The sequence below is a fragment of the Daucus carota genome, chromosome 2, assembly GCF_001625215.2.
Source record: "Daucus carota subsp. sativus chromosome 2, DH1 v3.0, whole genome shotgun sequence".
Taxonomy (NCBI): domain Eukaryota; kingdom Viridiplantae; phylum Streptophyta; class Magnoliopsida; order Apiales; family Apiaceae; genus Daucus; species Daucus carota.
Genome location: NC_030382.2, coordinates 51,063,132 through 51,081,959, shown reverse-complemented (window position 1 = coordinate 51,081,959; position 18,828 = coordinate 51,063,132). Strand labels below are relative to the sequence as shown.

General features: G+C 35.0%; 3 protein-coding genes and 1 long non-coding RNA gene across 4 annotated transcripts; 2 read left to right on the top strand and 2 right to left on the bottom strand.

Annotated features, from left to right (window-relative positions):
* Positions 1 to 3,366: 3,366 nt before the first annotated feature.
* On the top strand, positions 3,367 to 3,968 carry LOC108208297 (uncharacterized). Its single transcript, XR_001804283.2, has 2 exons — positions 3,367 to 3,524; positions 3,627 to 3,968. It is a non-coding gene; the product is annotated as an uncharacterized LOC108208297 (long non-coding RNA).
* A 4,345-nt stretch (positions 3,969 to 8,313) lies between these two features.
* On the top strand, positions 8,314 to 10,218 carry LOC108206973 (GDSL esterase/lipase APG). The gene is made up of 5 exons (XM_017377427.2): positions 8,314 to 8,842; positions 8,930 to 9,060; positions 9,141 to 9,374; positions 9,466 to 9,721; positions 9,815 to 10,218. The coding sequence occupies exons 1-5, from the start codon at positions 8,599 to 8,601 to the stop codon at positions 10,009 to 10,011; spliced, it is 1,062 nt and encodes a 353-aa protein (XP_017232916.1). The 5' UTR covers positions 8,314 to 8,598; the 3' UTR covers positions 10,012 to 10,218.
* A 99-nt stretch (positions 10,219 to 10,317) lies between these two features.
* LOC108208240 (polyadenylate-binding protein 6) lies at positions 10,318 to 14,486 on the bottom strand. The gene is made up of 7 exons (XM_017378759.2): positions 13,932 to 14,486; positions 12,716 to 13,025; positions 11,991 to 12,250; positions 11,604 to 11,900; positions 11,228 to 11,511; positions 11,075 to 11,137; positions 10,318 to 10,737 (listed from the first exon to the last, which is right to left on the bottom strand). The coding sequence occupies exons 1-7, from the start codon at positions 14,254 to 14,256 to the stop codon at positions 10,546 to 10,548; spliced, it is 1,731 nt and encodes a 576-aa protein (XP_017234248.1). The 5' UTR covers positions 14,257 to 14,486; the 3' UTR covers positions 10,318 to 10,545.
* A 784-nt stretch (positions 14,487 to 15,270) lies between these two features.
* On the bottom strand, positions 15,271 to 18,678 carry LOC108205923 (protein CHUP1, chloroplastic). Its single transcript, XM_017376052.2, has 4 exons — positions 18,241 to 18,678; positions 18,022 to 18,110; positions 16,429 to 17,181; positions 15,271 to 16,336 (listed from the first exon to the last, which is right to left on the bottom strand). Exons 1-4 carry the CDS (start codon positions 18,380 to 18,382, stop codon positions 15,416 to 15,418), a joined length of 1,905 nt encoding a protein of 634 aa, XP_017231541.1. The 5' UTR covers positions 18,383 to 18,678; the 3' UTR covers positions 15,271 to 15,415.
* Between the last annotated feature and the right edge of the window lie 150 nt (positions 18,679 to 18,828).

Here is an 18,828-nt window from a genome sequence, read left to right as displayed (position 1 = left end):
ATGACCCATACACAGAAATGGTCGCTTGCAAAATTCGAAAGTACACATAAAATTGAGTAAAAGATCACTGACAACAATAACACCACCAACAGAGGAAATTACATCCATGTTATTCATACATAAACGTAAACCATATGATAGTTATAGATAGATACATAAGATCATTCTGACCAGCTTCAGGACAGCACCATCTAATAATATCTTTGTGGGTGGATCTCATGGAGAGCCATTTTGAGATTGCTCAACCACAGGACTGGCGCAACACTTGGCGCAGCACTTTCCCGGTGGTGGTGGAGTACAGCACACACAAGTAACACATACTTGAAGCAGCTCTACACACATCAACCATATGAATTAATGAATAAGATTATACGTACCGTATATTCATATACACTTTGTCAAATAATAATAATTGCACAAATATATTACATAAATGGCTAACCTCGATGCGGAATTCGAGCTGCCTCAGCTGCTGGCAATGCTGGGGAGAGGGCCAGGGCAAGGAGTAAAAGCGGCAACAACATTGATCTAAGCCCCGAATTCGCCATTTGCCTATATATTAATTTCAAAATGCCCGCAGCTTGTGTGTACGACTGTACAAATGCGTAATCGATGGAGTTCTGTTTATATAGGGCTTTTCCCTCAAGGGTAGTGGAGTCATTAAACTGTGCCAAATTGATATGGATAGATATTGTGAGGATATTGCACAAAATGCATAAGCATGCATGCATGCCGCATGTTTAGACTAAGGGGCTTGTGCTTAAATTGACTAAAACTTATCTGTCTGCATCATGGAATCTTGTATGGTCGGTTTGAAGTTTCAACTTTGAACCATACAATATCATATGCCAGTACGGGCCATAGTTTAGAGGTATTAACGAGTTTCAACTTTCAAGCAATGATATATCAGTTTTTTCGTTTCGGCAAGTCAGGACCCTCAAAAATTAATTTTAAATATTTAAGCACATATTCGTTTTTACTGACATCCAAACTATACCCTTACTCTTGATATATGTATTGACCAAAAATATCTCTGGAGAACGTATGCAGATCCATGCATAAAAGAAGGGGGAGAGTGTTCTTTTTCTTTGAGATAATAAGAACGATCTGGTACTAGGCACTTTTTAGGTTGTTAACAAAGACCGAAGGATATATTTAGTAGTCACCGGTTTCAAGAGAAGTTTTTGATATCAACATATTTTTTTATATGCATGCGTGATGCGACTGTAAATGGGCACGACACGGCTGCAAATTAAGACCCAAAGAGCAGTCCCTTGAAGCAACTTCAAACTTGCTCCATTTTCTTTCCTCCAATGATATAAAAGTCGTCGATATTGACGTTTGTTAAGTACATGGACGAGAGTGAATAAGTACTATGTACGAATACATTGAAAATATATCACATCCTTTCAACGGACTTAAAATAACGGACGGCGATCAATTTATTTCCAAAATAAATTAGTACTAAGAGCAAGTTAATAATATTTTTATTTCAAAAATTAAATATGATATATTATATTAATTCTAGTTAATATATTTAACTAATTTCAACTCTAGCAATGTGCATAGTCCTTATTATATATTTAATATTTTAAATTTTCTGTTAACACTAAAAATACTTCCTCCGTCCCGTTGGATTGTCAACATAATTTTTCTTTTAAATGTTAACATCACTTTTGGGCACGCTTTTTAAAACATCTTTAAAATATAGTTCCATGATGTTTTATTTTTAAAAAATCCTGAATAAAAATTTGATATTTAAACCTTTTTTTAGAAAAAAAAATAAATTAAAAAAATACTATAAAACTATACTTTATAAGAGCCTCAAAATGCTTGCAAATAGTGAATGTTAACAATCCCATAGGACGGAAGGGGTAATATAATGGTGGTGTTTGGCTACGGCTTTTAAGCCGACTTCTGGGCTTATAAGTTAGAAGCACTTATTTCGTACTGTTTGTGTAATAAGTCAAGAAGCACTTATAAAAAGCTAGGAATGCTAGCTTTTGTTTCAGGACTTCTGCTTATTTGCCAAACACTTCAGAACTTATAAGTCTTGTCTGGCTTCTAACTTCTACTCCACTTATTTATTTTAAGCAAGAAGCACTTATTTTAAGCTCAGCCAAACGGCCCAAATATAGAGAGAGTGTATAATAATTTATTATAAAATATAATATAGCACAGGTAAGTAGGTGATTTTAAAATAATATTTGAAAAAGTTGTTTCAATAATTTGAAACATCACAATGATACTGTTGTATCAATTTTTTTTAATTACTGAATCATAATTTAACTTTGGAGAGATGATCATGAGTTGAATTGCTCGAGTATACCAAACAGTAATAGCGAACCAATTGCATATTTGCACGGTTGCCATTCTTCTTTCCACGATTTGTATGAGTGTTTCTGGTCTTAGATATTACAGTATAAATTTATATAGTGATCTATACGTTGAGCACGCAATCCATTTCTTAAATCCATATTTTCTTTCTTTAATTAATTAATTAATTGGTTGCAGATATCAAAGACGTGAGTGTTAAGAGTATTGAAAGTTCTGTCCTGCAGTTTATTATTTTGAAGCAAAATTAGGCGTTTAATTTAGAGTAAACTTCAATGTTGTGGCCAAAATTTACACCGATTTTTAAAAGGTTGGTCAGAGTTTCAAATTCTCAAAAAGATGGCCAAACTTTGGCTCTGATTTTTAAAAGTGTGGCTCCTGTTAAATGTATTAATGGGAGCCTAACGAGAGCCACATTTTTAAAAATCGGACCAAAATTTGGCCACTTTTTTTGAGAATTTGGAATGAACAAAAGGGTAAAAATGAGTTCCTAATTCTCAGAATAGTGGCCAAACTTTGGTCCGCTTTTAAAAAATGTGGCTCCCATTAGTGACATTTAACGAGGGCCACACTTTTAAAAATCGAAGTCAAAGTCTGGCCATCTTTTTGAGAATTTGAAAATCTAGCCAACATTTTGAAAATTGATGTAGATTTTGGTCACAACTATAAAATTTACTCTTTAATTTGTTGGGTCTCAAATAAAATAAGAAGAGGATACATGCTAGGAGCAAGCTAGCATTGAGCTCGAGATTTATAAAACTAGATGTGATATTTTTTTTTTTTAATGATTCGATCGAGCTGACATGTCAAGATTCTTGTGAAATATGAAAACGGGAAGTAAATCTAGAATATACACAAACGACCTAGCTAACAGTCAAGCACAATTAGGTACTCATTCAAATGTGCGATAACTTTTTTTTTAGCTTCGGTACGTTTCATTCACAAGCCAAAATGCACACCATTTGCTTGTCATTTTACCAAAGTACCCATAGAAATTGAACTATAAATACATGCATACAACAAGTATTATGTACTCAACACATCTGAATTAAGGTATAAATTTGGCATACCACAATTTGATTCGACGATGGCAAGTTGGAATCCTAAATCCATAGTTGTGGCTCTTTTCCTCCTCGCTATTGTTATCTCACCAGCGCTGCCGTGTGAGGCTGCTAGATTGCCTCATCGAGGTTAGATATATAATATAATTTTAATAATACTTACATGAATTAGTTTTATAATAGAATTATTAACTATGACCTAGCTAATGAAAATAATAATTTGATATGCAGGGATACTTCAAAACGATGATGGTCCGGTATGCATTGCTTGTGAATGTTGTGCACCTCCCCCATCACCAGACAAATGCTGTATTTGCTGTTTTCAGATTCCTCCTCCTCCACCGCAGTAAGAGTATTGCAACTGCTGCAACATCGATCATGTGACACATTTTATATTATATAAAATTTGTGTTTGTTTACTGTATTTCATTCTAGCTAGTATAATGATTGTAGATGTAAAAGAGACGGTATAAATCTCGATATGTCCATATATATTATGAGGTGCTATGATATAATAAATTGATCGATGTAATAAGCTAGTGATTTAATAAGATGGAGCTGTCTGTTTATGTAGCTGCTTGGATGTTGTTAACATGCAAATGACCCGCAGGATGCATCTTTTTTTCATATTAAAATTTTGTAATAATTTTTTTTTGAATTGTTTCGGATGATGTACATATATGACATTTTGCACGTATTCGATTTGGGTGTAGACTTTAGCCAGCCGATATTCAATTAGCTAGGCTTAAAAACCACGACTTTTGTAATTGTTCAGATTTTTATTCTAAAGCATATTTTATGACAGCTGAAAATTAAAATTAAAAGATTATGCATATTAATTTGGTCTTCATTTCAAACAACATTGATCAAGATTTTTGGCAAAAAATTGGTATAAGTATATTTAAAAACATGCGTAACTCCGGTATGTTCCGATCGAGCTTATTTAAATATTTCATTGAAAATCGAAACATTTTGACCTGCAAACGATCGATGAACTTAATATCTCTGATTGAAAAGACCCATCTTAATTAGACTATATAAAGACATGCATGCTACATATGTGTTGGACATTTCAGATTCAAGGTATCTAGTTGTATAATATACCGACCACATTTTGAGGCGACAATGGGAGATGTGATTTCGGTCTGTCCTGAACTTTCCCGAGTTAGTATCCAAAAAATAAATTGAGGCTTTATTAAATTGTTTTTTGAAAATATTTAAAATCATCATGAATATTACAAAAAAATATAAACAATTTATAAGTTATGATTTAATACACAATCTAACAATTCATTGAAAATGAGTTCTAAAACTGTTTCAAAATACAAATCGTTGATAATATAATCGGAGTTGATGTTTTCTTGAAGTCCGTTGTTGATTGATAGAGTTGAAAGACCATTCAATCATTCTCATGACATTGAGAATCTCAAATGATCAGTTTTTATCAACATTAACTTTGAATAACTAATTCTTTTCACCAGAACTTTGGATCCCTTCTAATTTTTTATCAATTAATTTTAATATTTGCTCCTATGACAAAAAAAAAGTGATATTAAGATTACGTTGAATAAAGTTCAATGGAGACATTGGAGACCATGCATGTTCAGCAATTAAAAACATTAAAAATGTATAATTTTGCAATCATAACTATGAGAATCAAAATTTAACTAAAAATCTTGAAAAATTATATATTTTTTATAAGCAGGACATTGCACAACAGATGTTCTGTAAAATATGTCTAACATGTAAAATGTACATTTTTTTAGATTTATAATAAAATAACACTATTTATATAACATCATGACTCTCCATCATCATCATCATCATGGCTTATCAAGAACTCATCGCTGCCAAAATTGGCCATGTGTTGAGGGAGCGTGAGGAGTATCAAGAAATTAGTATTCAGATTATTAATTTTTTACTGTTGCACTGCATTATGTAATTATATAAAATTAAGGACAAAAATTTAAAAGGATCAACTTGGCCCTATCAAGATCCGCCTCTGCTTTGTAGATGGAAAGCTAAGTGATATTAAAAATTTAGAAAAAAGTACAATTTCTATGATTTTTGAAGATAAAATGCAAGAATTAGTAGATATACTATTTATGTCACGCCAAGTGGAAAGCCTGAAGTGCAATAAAGAAGAGAGAAAGTTGCGGATGTCAAAGGCTGTTCTGAATAACAAAGATTATAAAGGAATTTCAATGATGGCAAGGCTACTTCTTGGACACCAATGCAATGGAACTTATGGTGACATCTCTGCTTTGTGTTTTTCTCGCGTAAAATCTTTCCTTAAAAACTCCACGGATAAAATTGCTGGTTGTGACCTATCTTGTAAGTTCTAGTTCTCTTTAATTGATCATTAGTTATTAATTTTTAGTGTTTTGGCATATTTTCTGCACGTACTAATCATTGAGTGACTATTGTTTTGTCTGGATTCAAAATTTAAGAGTTTCATGCAAATCATAAGAATTTTCATTTTTAATTATCACCGAAGAAGAAGGTTAATGATATTATTTCAGAAGTTTCATTTTATCATAAACAAAGTATATTGTCACGTATAAGCACGAAAGGAACAAATGATCAGTTTTGTATTGACACATAGGGTCGATGGTAAAGTTTACAAATATGGTTTTGTCGAATGTTTTGGTGACAAATTCTTGTCTTACACCAAGCAATTGAGCAGAGGCAATGCGTTGTTCCAGTAAGTTTTGTCCATGCAACTTGTGAAACGTACATGGAAGCTGTTTAAGAAGGCTTTTGAGAAGATTCTGTAGAAAAGCCTGTTCATTTTTATTAAGCAATTAAGGACCCTAAGTGGATTGAAGATATGGAAAAAGAGATATCAGCCTTGCAATCTAACAATACATGGACTTTAATGCCATTACCACTTGGCAAAAGAGCTCTTGGCAATACATGGGTGTTCAAAATCAAGTATTTACCAAATGGTCAAGTTGAAAGGTACAAAGCTAGATTAGTAGCAAAGCGTTTTACACAATCTGCAAGAATAGATTATCATGACACTTTTGCTCATCATGTTATAAAGATGGTCACAATTAGAACATTGCTAGCTATAGCTGCTGCAAAGAATTGGCATGTTGAACAATTAGATGTCAACAATGCTATTTCCCATGGAGACTTATACGAAGAAGTTTACATGCATCTTCTTTTGGGATATAAAACTGTATATCCTAAACAAGAGGTGGCTAATGAGGAATACAAGGCTAGTAGTATAAATCAGAAAGTTAGTTTAGCTTACCAAACAATGTCTTATGGGCTGTAATTATTTCTATTAGAGTTTGGAAGTTGTATATTTTACACACACTCTCTATAACATTCATTCTGTAATGTTTAGTTTTCAATATGGAATTCTCTTTATTAATTGCGTAGTACATACTTAGTTTACACTATTCTAACAGTGACGGAGGGAGTATATTTTATACTCCACTTACCTCATTCCCGGTCGCAAATCATAATAAAAGACTGATTATGTATATTAATTTGATCTTCATTTCAAATTACTCATTTCAAAATTTTTGAGAAAAAAATGAGAAAAGCATATAGTATAAAAAACATGCGCAAAGTCCAGTAGATTCCGGTCAAGCTTAGATAAATATTCATTGAAAATCGAGACAATTTGACCTGTCAAGAAAAAATGCAAACGATGAACTTAATATCTCTGATAAGAAAAGACCTTCCTCTTAATTAGACTATATAAATACATGCATGCTAGCTAGTACCATATGTATTGACATTTTAGAATCAAAGGTATCCGGCTATTAGCCCGTGCAAGAACCTCACAGAGTCTCAAAATTTGAGGGCCTCAAATTTTTAGGCCCATAATATTTTTACACGTATACAATTAACTTTATTTTATATTATATGTTTAAAATCTTTTGTTTATATATTTTTAATAGTCGATTATTAATATTATTATTATTACATATACATTTTTATTTTAGTAATCTATTATAAATTTAATTCTTATTTTCTAAGTTTTTTTATTGATTTGCCAATTTTTTTAGTGAATAATTAATATATAATTTTTATTCTGGTCACAAATCATATATTATAATAATTATTTAGTTTTTATGTTAAATAAAATATACTTAAATTTAATTGATTTAGCAAAAATATAAATATGCTACTTAGACAATGTATGTTTTATTAAACGTTTTCCTTGTTTAAAGTTTTAAATTAATTTAGAATAGAATAATATTTATGTGGCATATGTTTTTCTATTAAAAAGGCCCCAATTTAAATTTAACAGGGTCTCCTTTTGCTTGAGCCGGCCTGGTATCCAGTAGTCGTACCATAGTTTGAGACGACATTCAATTGGAGAGAATGTGATTTGATGGATGTTTGTCTTACTATAAATATATACCAATCAGGTTGGATACATATATTGTTGTGTTGTCAAGTAGTATAAGTTACTGTAAAAATTTTATCGACCGCAACTGTAGTTGTGCTTGGATCAGTCGTCATGACCCTCCACGGAGTTGCCGCCCTTGTTGTTCTGCACTTATTACTTGTCGAGGCTGAACCTGAGGCTTCTGCTCCGTGACAACCGCTAGAATTATGCAGTAGCATCTAGGATTTATGTTCTCTATCTCCGCATACTGTACTTTTTAATGCCCATTTCCTGATTAATATCACCTCATGTAATTTATGTCTCAATAATTTCTGTTTTAGTCAAATCACGGTCGTGTTAAAAATGACATAGTACATTTGTAAATTTGGTGTTCAATATCCTTGCAATGTTTCATTGTGTGACAATTTCAAAGATATGATTTCCAAAAGAAGAAAGATTTGTAGGAGCCACAATAACCACTACAATTACTAGTCGGTAGCTACTCAGATATGCATCTCCAGAACCATATATAGTTGTGCAAGTTCCTCGTGACCACCCCCAGTAATGTGATGAACATTGATTTTGTTTTCCAACCAACACACTTTATATACTGGATACACGCACTACTAATTCATCCTATCCTGCATCTTTATATATGCTACACTACCTCATTAGTAGTACGCGTCAACAACCTGCAATCATGCATGCATTAATTTGCAGCTAGCTATTGAACCAGATTTTAGCTATTGATAACCACTTATGATCAACTATCTCTGTCACCTTTACAGTAAGCCACTCTACTTAAGTCAATTGAATTCATAAATTAACCTTGTTACAAATAAGATTAGAAAAATGGGGAAGCTTCTTTTCTTGATCATAATTTCTGTATGTGCTGTTGTGAATGCCCAAAATTCAACTTCAACCACGCTTGTACCAGCAATCATAACCTTTGGCGACTCGACTGTAGATGTGGGAAACAATGACTATCTTCCTTTTACTATCTTCAAGGCTAACTATCCACCTTACGGCAGGGATTTCAAGAAACACAAAGCTACGGGGAGGTTCTGCAATGGCAAATTAGCCACTGATATTACTGGTGAGTTTTTTGTGTGTAATTGTCTATACGACTGCCTGGAAGGATTTAAAGTTTACTAGTTGATGATTCTTGTATATGTCTATGCAGCTGATACTCTTGGATTTACAACTTACCCGCCAGCATATCTAAGCCCGCAAGCATCCGGGAAGAATCTTCTGATCGGTGCCAACTTTGCTTCAGCGGCATCTGGCTATGATGAAAAAACAGCTCTCTTGAATGTACTTTCACTTTTTGTGTACCCTGTTAAATTATAAAAATTCTTGCAATTGTCAATAAGCTAGCATCTATGTCGTTGCAGCATGCTATATCATTGTCACAACAGTTGCAGTACTACAAAGAATATCAAGCTAAACTAGCAGCCGTAGCAGGAAGTAAGAAAGCAGCATCCATACTCAAGGAAGCATTATATCTAGCAAGCTTTGGAAGTAGTGATTTCCTTCAGAACTATTACATTAATCCCTTGATCAACAAAATCTACACTCCTGATCAATACGCTTCTAATCTCGTCCTTTCATATAAAAGCTTCATAAGGGTAAGTGCTTTCTTATCTAAATCGATATTTTGTTGAAATCTACTAGCTATAAGTTGGATTTGGTATTATTTTGGTCAATGGTTTCCAACAGGATTTGCATGGGTTGGGAGCGAGGAGAATTGGGGTGACTTCTCTGCCACCGCTTGGATGTCTACCCTTAGCTAGAACTCTGTTCGGATTCCATGAAAAAGGGTGTGTATCTAAGATTAATACCGTTTCAAAGGATTTCAACAAGAAGATAAAGTCAGCTACGTCGCAACTCCAGAAGCAGTTTCCTGACCTCAAAGTTGCAGTCTTTGACATTTTTAAACCCCTCTATGATGTTATTTCTTCTCCATCAAAAAATGGTACGTGATCAGAAACTAAAATAAAATGAATCAAGCTATTTGGTTACAATCACAATTATTTATATTCATCTTGTCATATGTTTGTATTGTCAGGTTTTCTGGTGGCAAACAGGGGTTGTTGTGGAATAGGGAAAGTGGAGACTACTATACTCTTGTGTAATCCCAAGTCAATAGGAACTTGTAAGAATGCGACTCAGTATGTGTTCTGGGACAGTGTACATCCTTCTGAGGCTGCCAATCAGATTCTTGCCGATTCATTGATTATCGAAGGCATCAACCTAATTGGATGATTTATTCATCACATGAACCTATCTACCCCATTTGTACAATATACATACTAGTACGTGCCAAAGCTGCTGTTACCTCTCTGCATGTGTACTTTCTGGTGAGACAGTATGCAGTTAAGGCAAATGATTGTCATGTATTGCTTGCTAAATCCCTTTCCTAATTAATAAAAGCGATTTCACAAAGAGTTTTTAAAGAATTTATTTTCTTGCAATCCTATATCATCATCAACATTACATGTAATGGTAAAAGCCTAACATTTGATCCATGAGAGTGATAACAGCCAATTGCCACCAAAAATAGAAAAATATTAACAGCCTAATACAGAACCTGATATCAGATGCAATTACCATAGCAGCAGAATGTTTAGGTTTTGACATAAAAGTTTTGTATATCACGTTGCCAAGAAAACAGTACTAGCATTTAAGGGTAGTAATTCCAAGAGAGGGGGGGGGGGGGGGGGGGGGGGGGATATACAGGATCTACAGTTCTGTCACAGGTGGACATTGGCAAGGACCGAATCATATATTGTGGCTAGGTCAGTAGTTCAAACAACGAGCAAACTTGGCTGGCTTGGCACCACTGTAGGTACTAGCCTGAGCATAGACATCTCGTACTTTAACAGCTTTTCCAACTTCAGCAACCAAGGAGCTGTGTGAGAGAAACATCTTCTGAGTACCAGACTTGCTCTTTTCCAGATGCATTGCAGTTACCTTAGCAACAGGCCCGGGCTAGCATGGCAAGAACTTATGTGTCACAGAAAGTAATTGGATGGGAGAGTAAAGAAAAATGATGAATGAATAAGAGTAGTATTAGCATGATTTAAGGACATTAATTTGGTAAATCAGTGCAATAAAAAAATAAATTAAGCATATATGAAACAATAATTGGAATGGTCGTATATGCTGAAACAGTAATTCATTCTCTAAATGAGTGTAGTGTGATAGATATATATATATATATATATATATATATATATATATATATATATATGCTAACAAGATTAAACTAAGTGAAATTTTTCATAAGCAAGAGAGAACTAGAAAGATGATACACAAGTAGACATACATAATGCGGGTTAGTTGAAACCTTTTTGGTAGTTGTCACCTGTTGAAATTGTCTCACTGGCATCTGCATTACATTTTGAAGGCAACACATGTAAGAGGCAGAACCTGGTATTAGATAACAAGTGAAGCAATATATACAGCAGATATAACTTACATCTGTGGGATAGCTTCCCTGGTAACTGTGTGCTGCATAGGTACATGATGATGTGTCATACTGATTGGTGTTATTCTGGCTTGAGTTCATGTGTGATGCAGGGACAGCAGTAGAAAGAAAGGGGGCAGTGTAGCTGTATGGAAGGAATGAAGAAGGAAAAACACTGCAATTGGGAGTATAAAGAGACTGGGGAAGGAGTGCAAAACAATCTTGCCAATTCTTTCTGTATTCTTCCCGACACCGAGCAACAGTCACATGAAGACACATTCCTTCCACAACATTTCCTTGCAAAAAAACAAATTCAATTTGATAGATAATAAATAAAACACGTGTTGAATAAGCATGGTCCAGAAGGTATGAAGGATATGAAGATTACCATTTAGTGAATCAACCGCTGTCATTGCGTCTTCCGCAGTAGAGAAGTTTACAAATCCAAATCCCTTACTAAACCCATTGTCATGACGCATCACTCTTGCTGAAGTCACCTTTCCATAAGCACCAAAGATTTGTTCTAATTTTCTGTCATCGATGGATATATTGAGATTCTTCACAAATAGATTTGAGGCCTTCAGTTTTTGAGTGTGGTAGTTAAGCAAATCTTTATTAGTATATACCAAGTGATCTTTCCTTTCAGCTTTCCTCTGAGCCTTCCCTACATACAGCTTATTTGATCCTGTTCGGACAATGAAAAAGCATACAAGTATCAAGATTCTTTGATGAGTCTGTAAAGGCATGCAAATACATAAATTGGAAGTCTGCTTACCAATGACTGAACCATTCAGAGTCTCCATTGCCTTCTTAGCATCTTCATGTGAATTGAAATCAACAAACCCATATCCTTTTGATATCCCAGCACTGTCCTTCATAATTACCACACTGGAGATGCTCCCACATTCTGAGAACCTCTCTCTCAGGACATCCTCTGTAACGTCTTCACTAAGATTGTTCACATACAGATTTGTGAAATTTGATTCTTCACATGCTTTCTCCCTCTCGCTCTTCTTTAAGAACTTGGACACATATCTGAGCAGACCAGATAATTAGATTGGACAAAAATAATAATAATAATAATCCACCAAGAAACTATGGCAAGCAGTTAGAAAATGTTAGGCACCTTAGAAATGCCTTAAACTTTACTTCAATAGAGAACTCATAGCACTAGACTTGACAGTATAAGAAGACTTTATGTTAAGCAGAAAGGAGAAATAATTTAAAGCACAGGTATGAAACTTAATGATTATGTTGATATTTAAATAGCAGAACCCCCAACGTATAGGAGAGGAACTGTATGGGACGTGCATTTTATAAGCGGCACATAGTAGGGAAGTCTGAAACATGTAACGAAACCATAAAGAACTAATTAAAATTGAAGCAGGGGAAATTAACATAAGGAAAATGCCAATGACCCTTAAGTTACAAATGAAACATCACGAAACGACATAAGAATCTCTGCAGAAATACAGAAAGAGAAGGTGATGGGTAACTTACAATTGCTTTCCCTCAACAAATGTTTGATGAAGAGCAGCTATAGCAGACAAAGCGGCATCCTCAGAATCAAATTGCACGAATCCAAAGCCCTTACTCTTGCCATATTCCTCAGCCACCTTGCAAGAAAGTATAGTTCCATATTTGGAGAAAATGGTGTGCAAGCCGGCATTGGTGATCGAAGAGTCAAGGTTCTTGACATAGAGATTGGCAACACCATTCTTTCTTGTAAAAGGATCCCTCTGGCACCACATTATCCTCATAGACTTCCCCTTCAACTTGTAGTAATTGAGAGCATTCAAAGCTTCAGAAGCTGATCAGAACATACAAAAGTGATATCAACAACTGGTCAATCTATTCATCTTGTGCAGATCATCAACACTTTTTTTTCATTTAAAGAGAGTAGCATAATCATCTTGTAGACGAATAACTCCATGATTACCTAAATAAAATTAAGGAAATAAAACTAATCACAAGAACTTATTCAATCTGAAATTAGCAAATTATACATATACTCCCTCTGTCCCACCAGGTTCTTTACGTTACTTTTTGGCACGCATTTTAAGGCTCCTATAAAGTATACTTACATCATATATTTATTTTTTTAAAAATCCTGAAAAAAAAGTTTGACGTTTAAACTTTTATTCAAAAAAAGAAAATTTAAAAAAAACATTATTAAACTATACTTTATAAGAGCCTCAAAATGCGTGCAAACAGTGAACGTAAACATCCTGGTGGGACGGAGGGAGTACTGTATAAGAGTAGAGAAGGCGTTATCCTTGAAAACAGGGGAGACAATTACAACGATGGAGAAAACAATCAAACCCTAAAACTCTCTTCAAAAAATTGCGCAGCAGTTTAGGATAGATCAAACACACACACACACACACCCTCTCTCTCTCTCTCTCTCTCTCTCTCTTTCACACACGCACACACACACCCTCTCTCTCTCTCTCTCTCACACACACACACACACGGAGGGGGAGAGAGAGAGAGAGGCAGAGAGATTCATAATACGTAGGAATATCTGAATATGTATAGAAAACCACTTGACAACATGAACAAACTCAGCCAAGAAACCCTAAACTACCCATTAGAGTAAACAACTAGCATTATCCAAGTAAAAAGCCGATACAATATAAAAATACCAGTCATACAATTCAACAAAAAGAAATTACACACACACATGTGCATGAAGAACTGGAGATGGATTAAGTACCGTGGCAGGGGAAGATGAAGTTGACATAAGCATAGCAGAGAGATTTGAAAGGATAATCCCTGTTTCTACAGAGACGAACAGAGTCCAACGGACCGACTCTAGCAAACAGTCGCGTGAGATCCATCTGCGTCACCTCCGGGTCCAAATCTCCCACGTACAGCGAAGCACCTGTCTTCATTGCGTCCGGTAATGTTATCGCCGGCGGCATCATAACAGTCGTCATCATCGAGGTAATCTTCGGTATCACCGGTAAAGGTATCGGCGGCGGCGGTGGTGGATTTGGCGGTAGGCTCACCGTCCATGTTGGTGATGATGATGAAGACATTGAGAGAGAGCGAGAGGGAGGGAGGGAGAGGGAGAGAGAGAGAGGGAGAGAGAGAGAGAGAGGGTTTGCGTTTGATCGTAGTGGATGTGTGTACTCGATAGCTCTGTGTCTGTGTGCTGTATATAGTAAAAACAGGGAGGGTGGTGGAGCGAGGGAGAGTTTGTTACAAGCTACAACTGTCAGAATAGAGTGTAAAGTGAGTACGCGCGTGAGTACGGTAGAGTTTGTACTCGCTCTATTTAGTTTAAGGCGGGATCTTGAGATGTAAGCACGACGTCGTTTGGAGTTGTGAGAGTTCAGGCTATGCGGATGCGATCATGCGATTTATTCTATTTGGGTTCCATGGAGACGATTTGAAAAATAAAAACAATCAATTTTAATTATAAAAATGGTTCTCTTGGGTGAAAAGTAATTGCCAATTAAAAAATTGGTGCATGTTATTGTTGTTTACTATTTAACTATTTTTGGCTCTTCTGTAAAAAAAAAAAAAAAAAAACTATTTTTGGCGGCTCTATCGGCAGGCCAGACCTGAGTGTCACAGTCCTGGTAATGCACCAATTTTTCACCTTCTGCGTGTAGGCTGAAATTTTTATAGACTTTATTATTACTTATCAGCACAGAATATATATTTAGTACATAAAATTGACCATATTAAAAGCTCCTTGGCTTTCTTTACTCCTAATAATAGTAGTGTGGTTTATTTTAAGCTACTGGGAAGTCTGGTTTTGAAATAAATTTTGTTTGAATTTAGATACCTATTTTTAAAATTTTTGATCGTAAAATTAAAATTATTATTTTTAAAAGTTTTCTTTTTTAAGTTATGATATTAATTATATATTTTTATTTAGGGAAAAAATATAAATAATTTTTTTTGTTATACAATCAAAAAAATTAGAAGCTTACGCCAAAAAATCAAATCATATATATACGTGGCCATTTTTGTGCTGCACCTCGTACTCATCCATTTGTACGTGTACAATTTCTACAAATTGCTAATGGTAAAAACACAAATAGTAGTTTATGTAACAAAGCCTTTTACGCCAGAGACTGGTTTCCAGTGCACATTATTCATCTTGGACAAATGGTAAACAGAGCTACAATAGATTATCGATATACCTACTTATATACTGTAGACATGTACCATCTATTACTTTTTTATTTATAGGGAACTAAAAGATGCTGATTTCCTGCGAGGCTTTGACGCCTTACCCCGCGTGTTCATTAGAGCTCCGGCATATTTTAGCAAATTGTTTTTGTCATCCTTTTCGAGCTCTTCACTAGACTGATATTTCGGAGTTGAACTGGCAACATCTGAAGAGAAAACGGAGTTTTCGTAGACGGATGATGATCCTGTGTCATTACTATTTTCAATCCTTAATTCTTGGAGATAGGGAGGTTTATGGTGATCCCATGCAGACCTAGATGTACTCTCCAAAGAAAGTCTTGATGAACCACCTAAAGAATATCTGAATGAACTAAGAGATGAAGTTCTTGATTTACTAATCTTCCCATCAGTTCCTGCAGGAACTCTGAAATTACCTTCTGCAAAATCAGTAGAATCCAACCCTGTGACATCTTCTACAGATCCAGGTAGTTCTTGGGATGAACCTATGCTATGATTATGACCGTGCCCACGTAAAAGCTTTATAAGTCCAGCAAATATCTTTCTTCTGCTTGATGTATTGTTTTTGGTAGCAGATGAATGATCAACAGAACTATAATCCAAGTCGCCAGAGTCTGAGAGATAGGAAGACCGAGAAGATGATGAATGGTCCAAATCAAACTCTGTGCAATTGATTCCACTTCCATCAAGACCTTCTTTATTTGCATATTCAAGTATGAGTTGCTTGGCTTTTTCCTCAGACTTGGGACTTAAAGTCCTACTGAGATCCCTAGCAGCGGTTTTACCCTGGCTAGGCTGAAAATTTCTGAGTTCATACCGTAAACATGCGTTTATCCATCGCAAATAGACAAGCTCTTCAACATCAGCACATCGGTCCTCTTGGAGTTGCTCAATATCCTTGGTCAAATCTTCATTCTCTTTCCTCAAAAGCTGGCATTCTGCCTTCAATGCTCCTGCCTACAAGAATATATGCCAAACTTCAAAGCTATAGAATAAAATATATGTACAAGGACTTAATGATGATACGGGAGTGTAAATTTATCAATTACCTCTTCATTAGCCAGAACAAGGTTTTCTCGATCTTGAGGATCCAAATTATGGTGTTCTAGCTGTAAATTGTAGTTAGACTTCCTCAACTCCTCTATCTTCTCCTCCAAAACCTTTATTTTTTGGAGCATTGTCTGTATGTCAACATTGCTTTTCGCAGCCACTGGCTTTTGCTCCTGCATTTTTGTAACTCTTTGTTTAAGGGATAAAATCTGTTCTTTGTTTTGTTCAGCTTCAGACCTAAGTTTTCTAGTAAGAAGCTTTATTTGTGCTTTCGCAGCTTCAAGATCTGCCACAACTTTACTGTAATCTACGACTTGCGCCTCTAGTCTCTTATTATCAGCCTGCAAAGACTCAATCTTGAGAGTAAAGAGTTTCACCTCGGTATTGCTTATATTTAAACGGTTACGAAGCTCCATGACAACGCTTTCTTGTTCTTTAAGACCATAGTACTCGAGCAGTTTGTCCTCAAGGGCTCTTTCTCTTTCTTTAAGAGTTTTAACCAGGTTCCTCAAGTTCTTCATCTCTTTTTCTTGATCATCCATTTCGGTATCTTCATATCCTGTTGGTGATTCTGTAGCTGGCACTAGTGGTTCTACATGTTTCTCAGGAGTCCTGAGTTTCGTAGCAGAAATATCAAATTCTTTCAGAATTTCATCGAAATCTGGCAAAAGAAATTCCTCTTTGTTTTCAATAGATTTACCACTTCTGGAGAGGCCAGTAGTAGAGTTCTCTATAGGCCGATGTGAGTCCTCCTGCAAGTGTCAGCTTACAAAAATTATTATAATCTAAAGAGATCAGCCCTTTAATTTTATATATGGTAAACTTGCAATCATGAGTTGTTACGGTATACGGAGTAGCACTCAAGCTTATTCGTGGCTCAGACATACATCCTTGAAAATTTACTTCAATAATACTGGATGTAACATTTTTTCTCTGCACGAGGTGAGTGTTTCTATCTATAATAGTGCCAGCATGAAAAGGACAGTAAACACATAGGCATGTGATTTGACCACATGATACAATTGAACCATGTTTCTGTAGCTCTAAAATATTACACTTACAGACAAATCTATTCTTGTGCATTACTTCCATGAATTAACAAATTGAAGGCATTGAGGAGTAAAGAAATCAGTCACCGTAAATTTTCATTCAAGTGGTAAAAGACTAAAAGCTCTTATATAAAGAGGAAAACTGAGGTAGGCTGTGGCAACAGGGTATGAGCCTCCTTATTTCCACTTGTAGGCTTAATCAACTTACAAAGCCCAGATTAACATGGTTGTCTGGGTGAGCTTATACTAGGACTTATCAGTTATCAGTCCAGATTTATTACCAAAAGGAACTTTTTAGCTTTTTCTATGAATTATATATTTATATGATCTGTTTGTAAATAACTAAATATAGGTAGATTTTTAAAAAGTAGGAAAGAGGTACTACTGTAACTTCCATTAAGTTTGTGATTTGAGTTGCAGAATTTGAATACAGATAAATCCCTCAATTATTGTTTGTAATTTACGCATTAACCATGAATAAAATGGGAAATAGAAACAAGTACTCAATTAAAGAGAATCATAAAAGTAACTAAATAATCTTACATGTTCATTTGGCACAAAAGAAGCAGTAGAAGCAGCAGTATCTCTATGCCCATCTACTTCCATTTCAAACTGCGCTTGATGTCTTGAATCTGAATCAAGTACCATAATAACAAATTTCATCAATAAATACTTAATCAAAAGTAAGAAGACAACAAATAAAAAGCGGCTGATGCATATACACACATGTAAAAATACATATATTTTGAAAAGAATAAAAACCTGAAGAGCTAGGCGGAGGTTGAGAGGGTTTCATCAGATTTTTCCTGAACATCGAAAAAAGAAGGCCACCAAGTGAGACAACTATAGTCACCCCCAATTTGAGCAGCACGGGGTGTACAGAATCTCTCTTCTCTTTATTCATAATTATTAAGCTATAATTATGAACTCGATTAAGTTAAGAGAAGATTGATCATCTTCTTAATCTGTGATTCAGGCAGAATAAGCATGACCAATTTGAGTCAAACAAGAGATTAACCAAACCCGTGAACTAATCTTTTGATTTGAGAGGGACCAAACAGAGGATTGAAGAGTTTATAAATATTGGACAATTGGGGTTTAAATTTAGCAATCGTGGAATAAACTTAACCGGAAAGAGGGGCAGACAAGTGTTACGATGCCAAGTCATTCTTTCTGGTTGTGTAATGAATTTTGTCTCATGTCTTGTTCACTATTTAATAACGATAATTTAATACTATAGACAAAGTGGTTAGGTATACTTTTCTGTAAAAGTCTCCTCGTTATTTTTCAGAATTATGAGTTTTAAAAATAACTACTATCTGTTTCAAAAAAAAAAATACTATCAGAGCA

Bases quoted from the DNA above. Each gene is read 5' to 3' on its own strand.
- LOC108206973 (XM_017377427.2), top strand. From the start codon at position 8,599: ATGGGGAAGCTTCTTTTCTTGATCATAATTTCTGTATGTGCTGTTGTG. The intron at 8,843-8,929 runs GTGAGTTTTTTG...ATGTCTATGCAG, and splicing joins ATTAGCCACTGATATTACTG to CTGATACTCTTGGATTTACA. The intron at 9,061-9,140 runs GTACTTTCACTT...ATGTCGTTGCAG, and splicing joins AAAAAACAGCTCTCTTGAAT to CATGCTATATCATTGTCACA.
- LOC108208240 (XM_017378759.2), bottom strand. From the start codon at position 14,256: ATGTCTTCATCATCATCACCAACATGGACGGTGAGCCTACCGCCAAAT. The intron at 12,251-12,715 runs GTAAGTTACCCA...TGGTCTGCTCAG, and splicing joins TTTGTTGAGGGAAAGCAATT to ATATGTGTCCAAGTTCTTAA. The intron at 10,738-11,074 runs GTATGTCTACTT...TTGCCATGCTAG, and splicing joins TTTCAACTAACCCGCATTAT to CCCGGGCCTGTTGCTAAGGT.
- LOC108205923 (XM_017376052.2), bottom strand. From the start codon at position 18,382: ATGAATAAAGAGAAGAGAGATTCTGTACACCCCGTGCTGCTCAAATTG. The intron at 18,111-18,240 runs GTTTTTATTCTT...TACTTGATTCAG, and splicing joins ACCTCCGCCTAGCTCTTCAG to ATTCAAGACATCAAGCGCAG. The intron at 17,182-18,021 runs GTAAGATTATTT...TGACACTTGCAG, and splicing joins CTTTTGTGCCAAATGAACAT to GAGGACTCACATCGGCCTAT.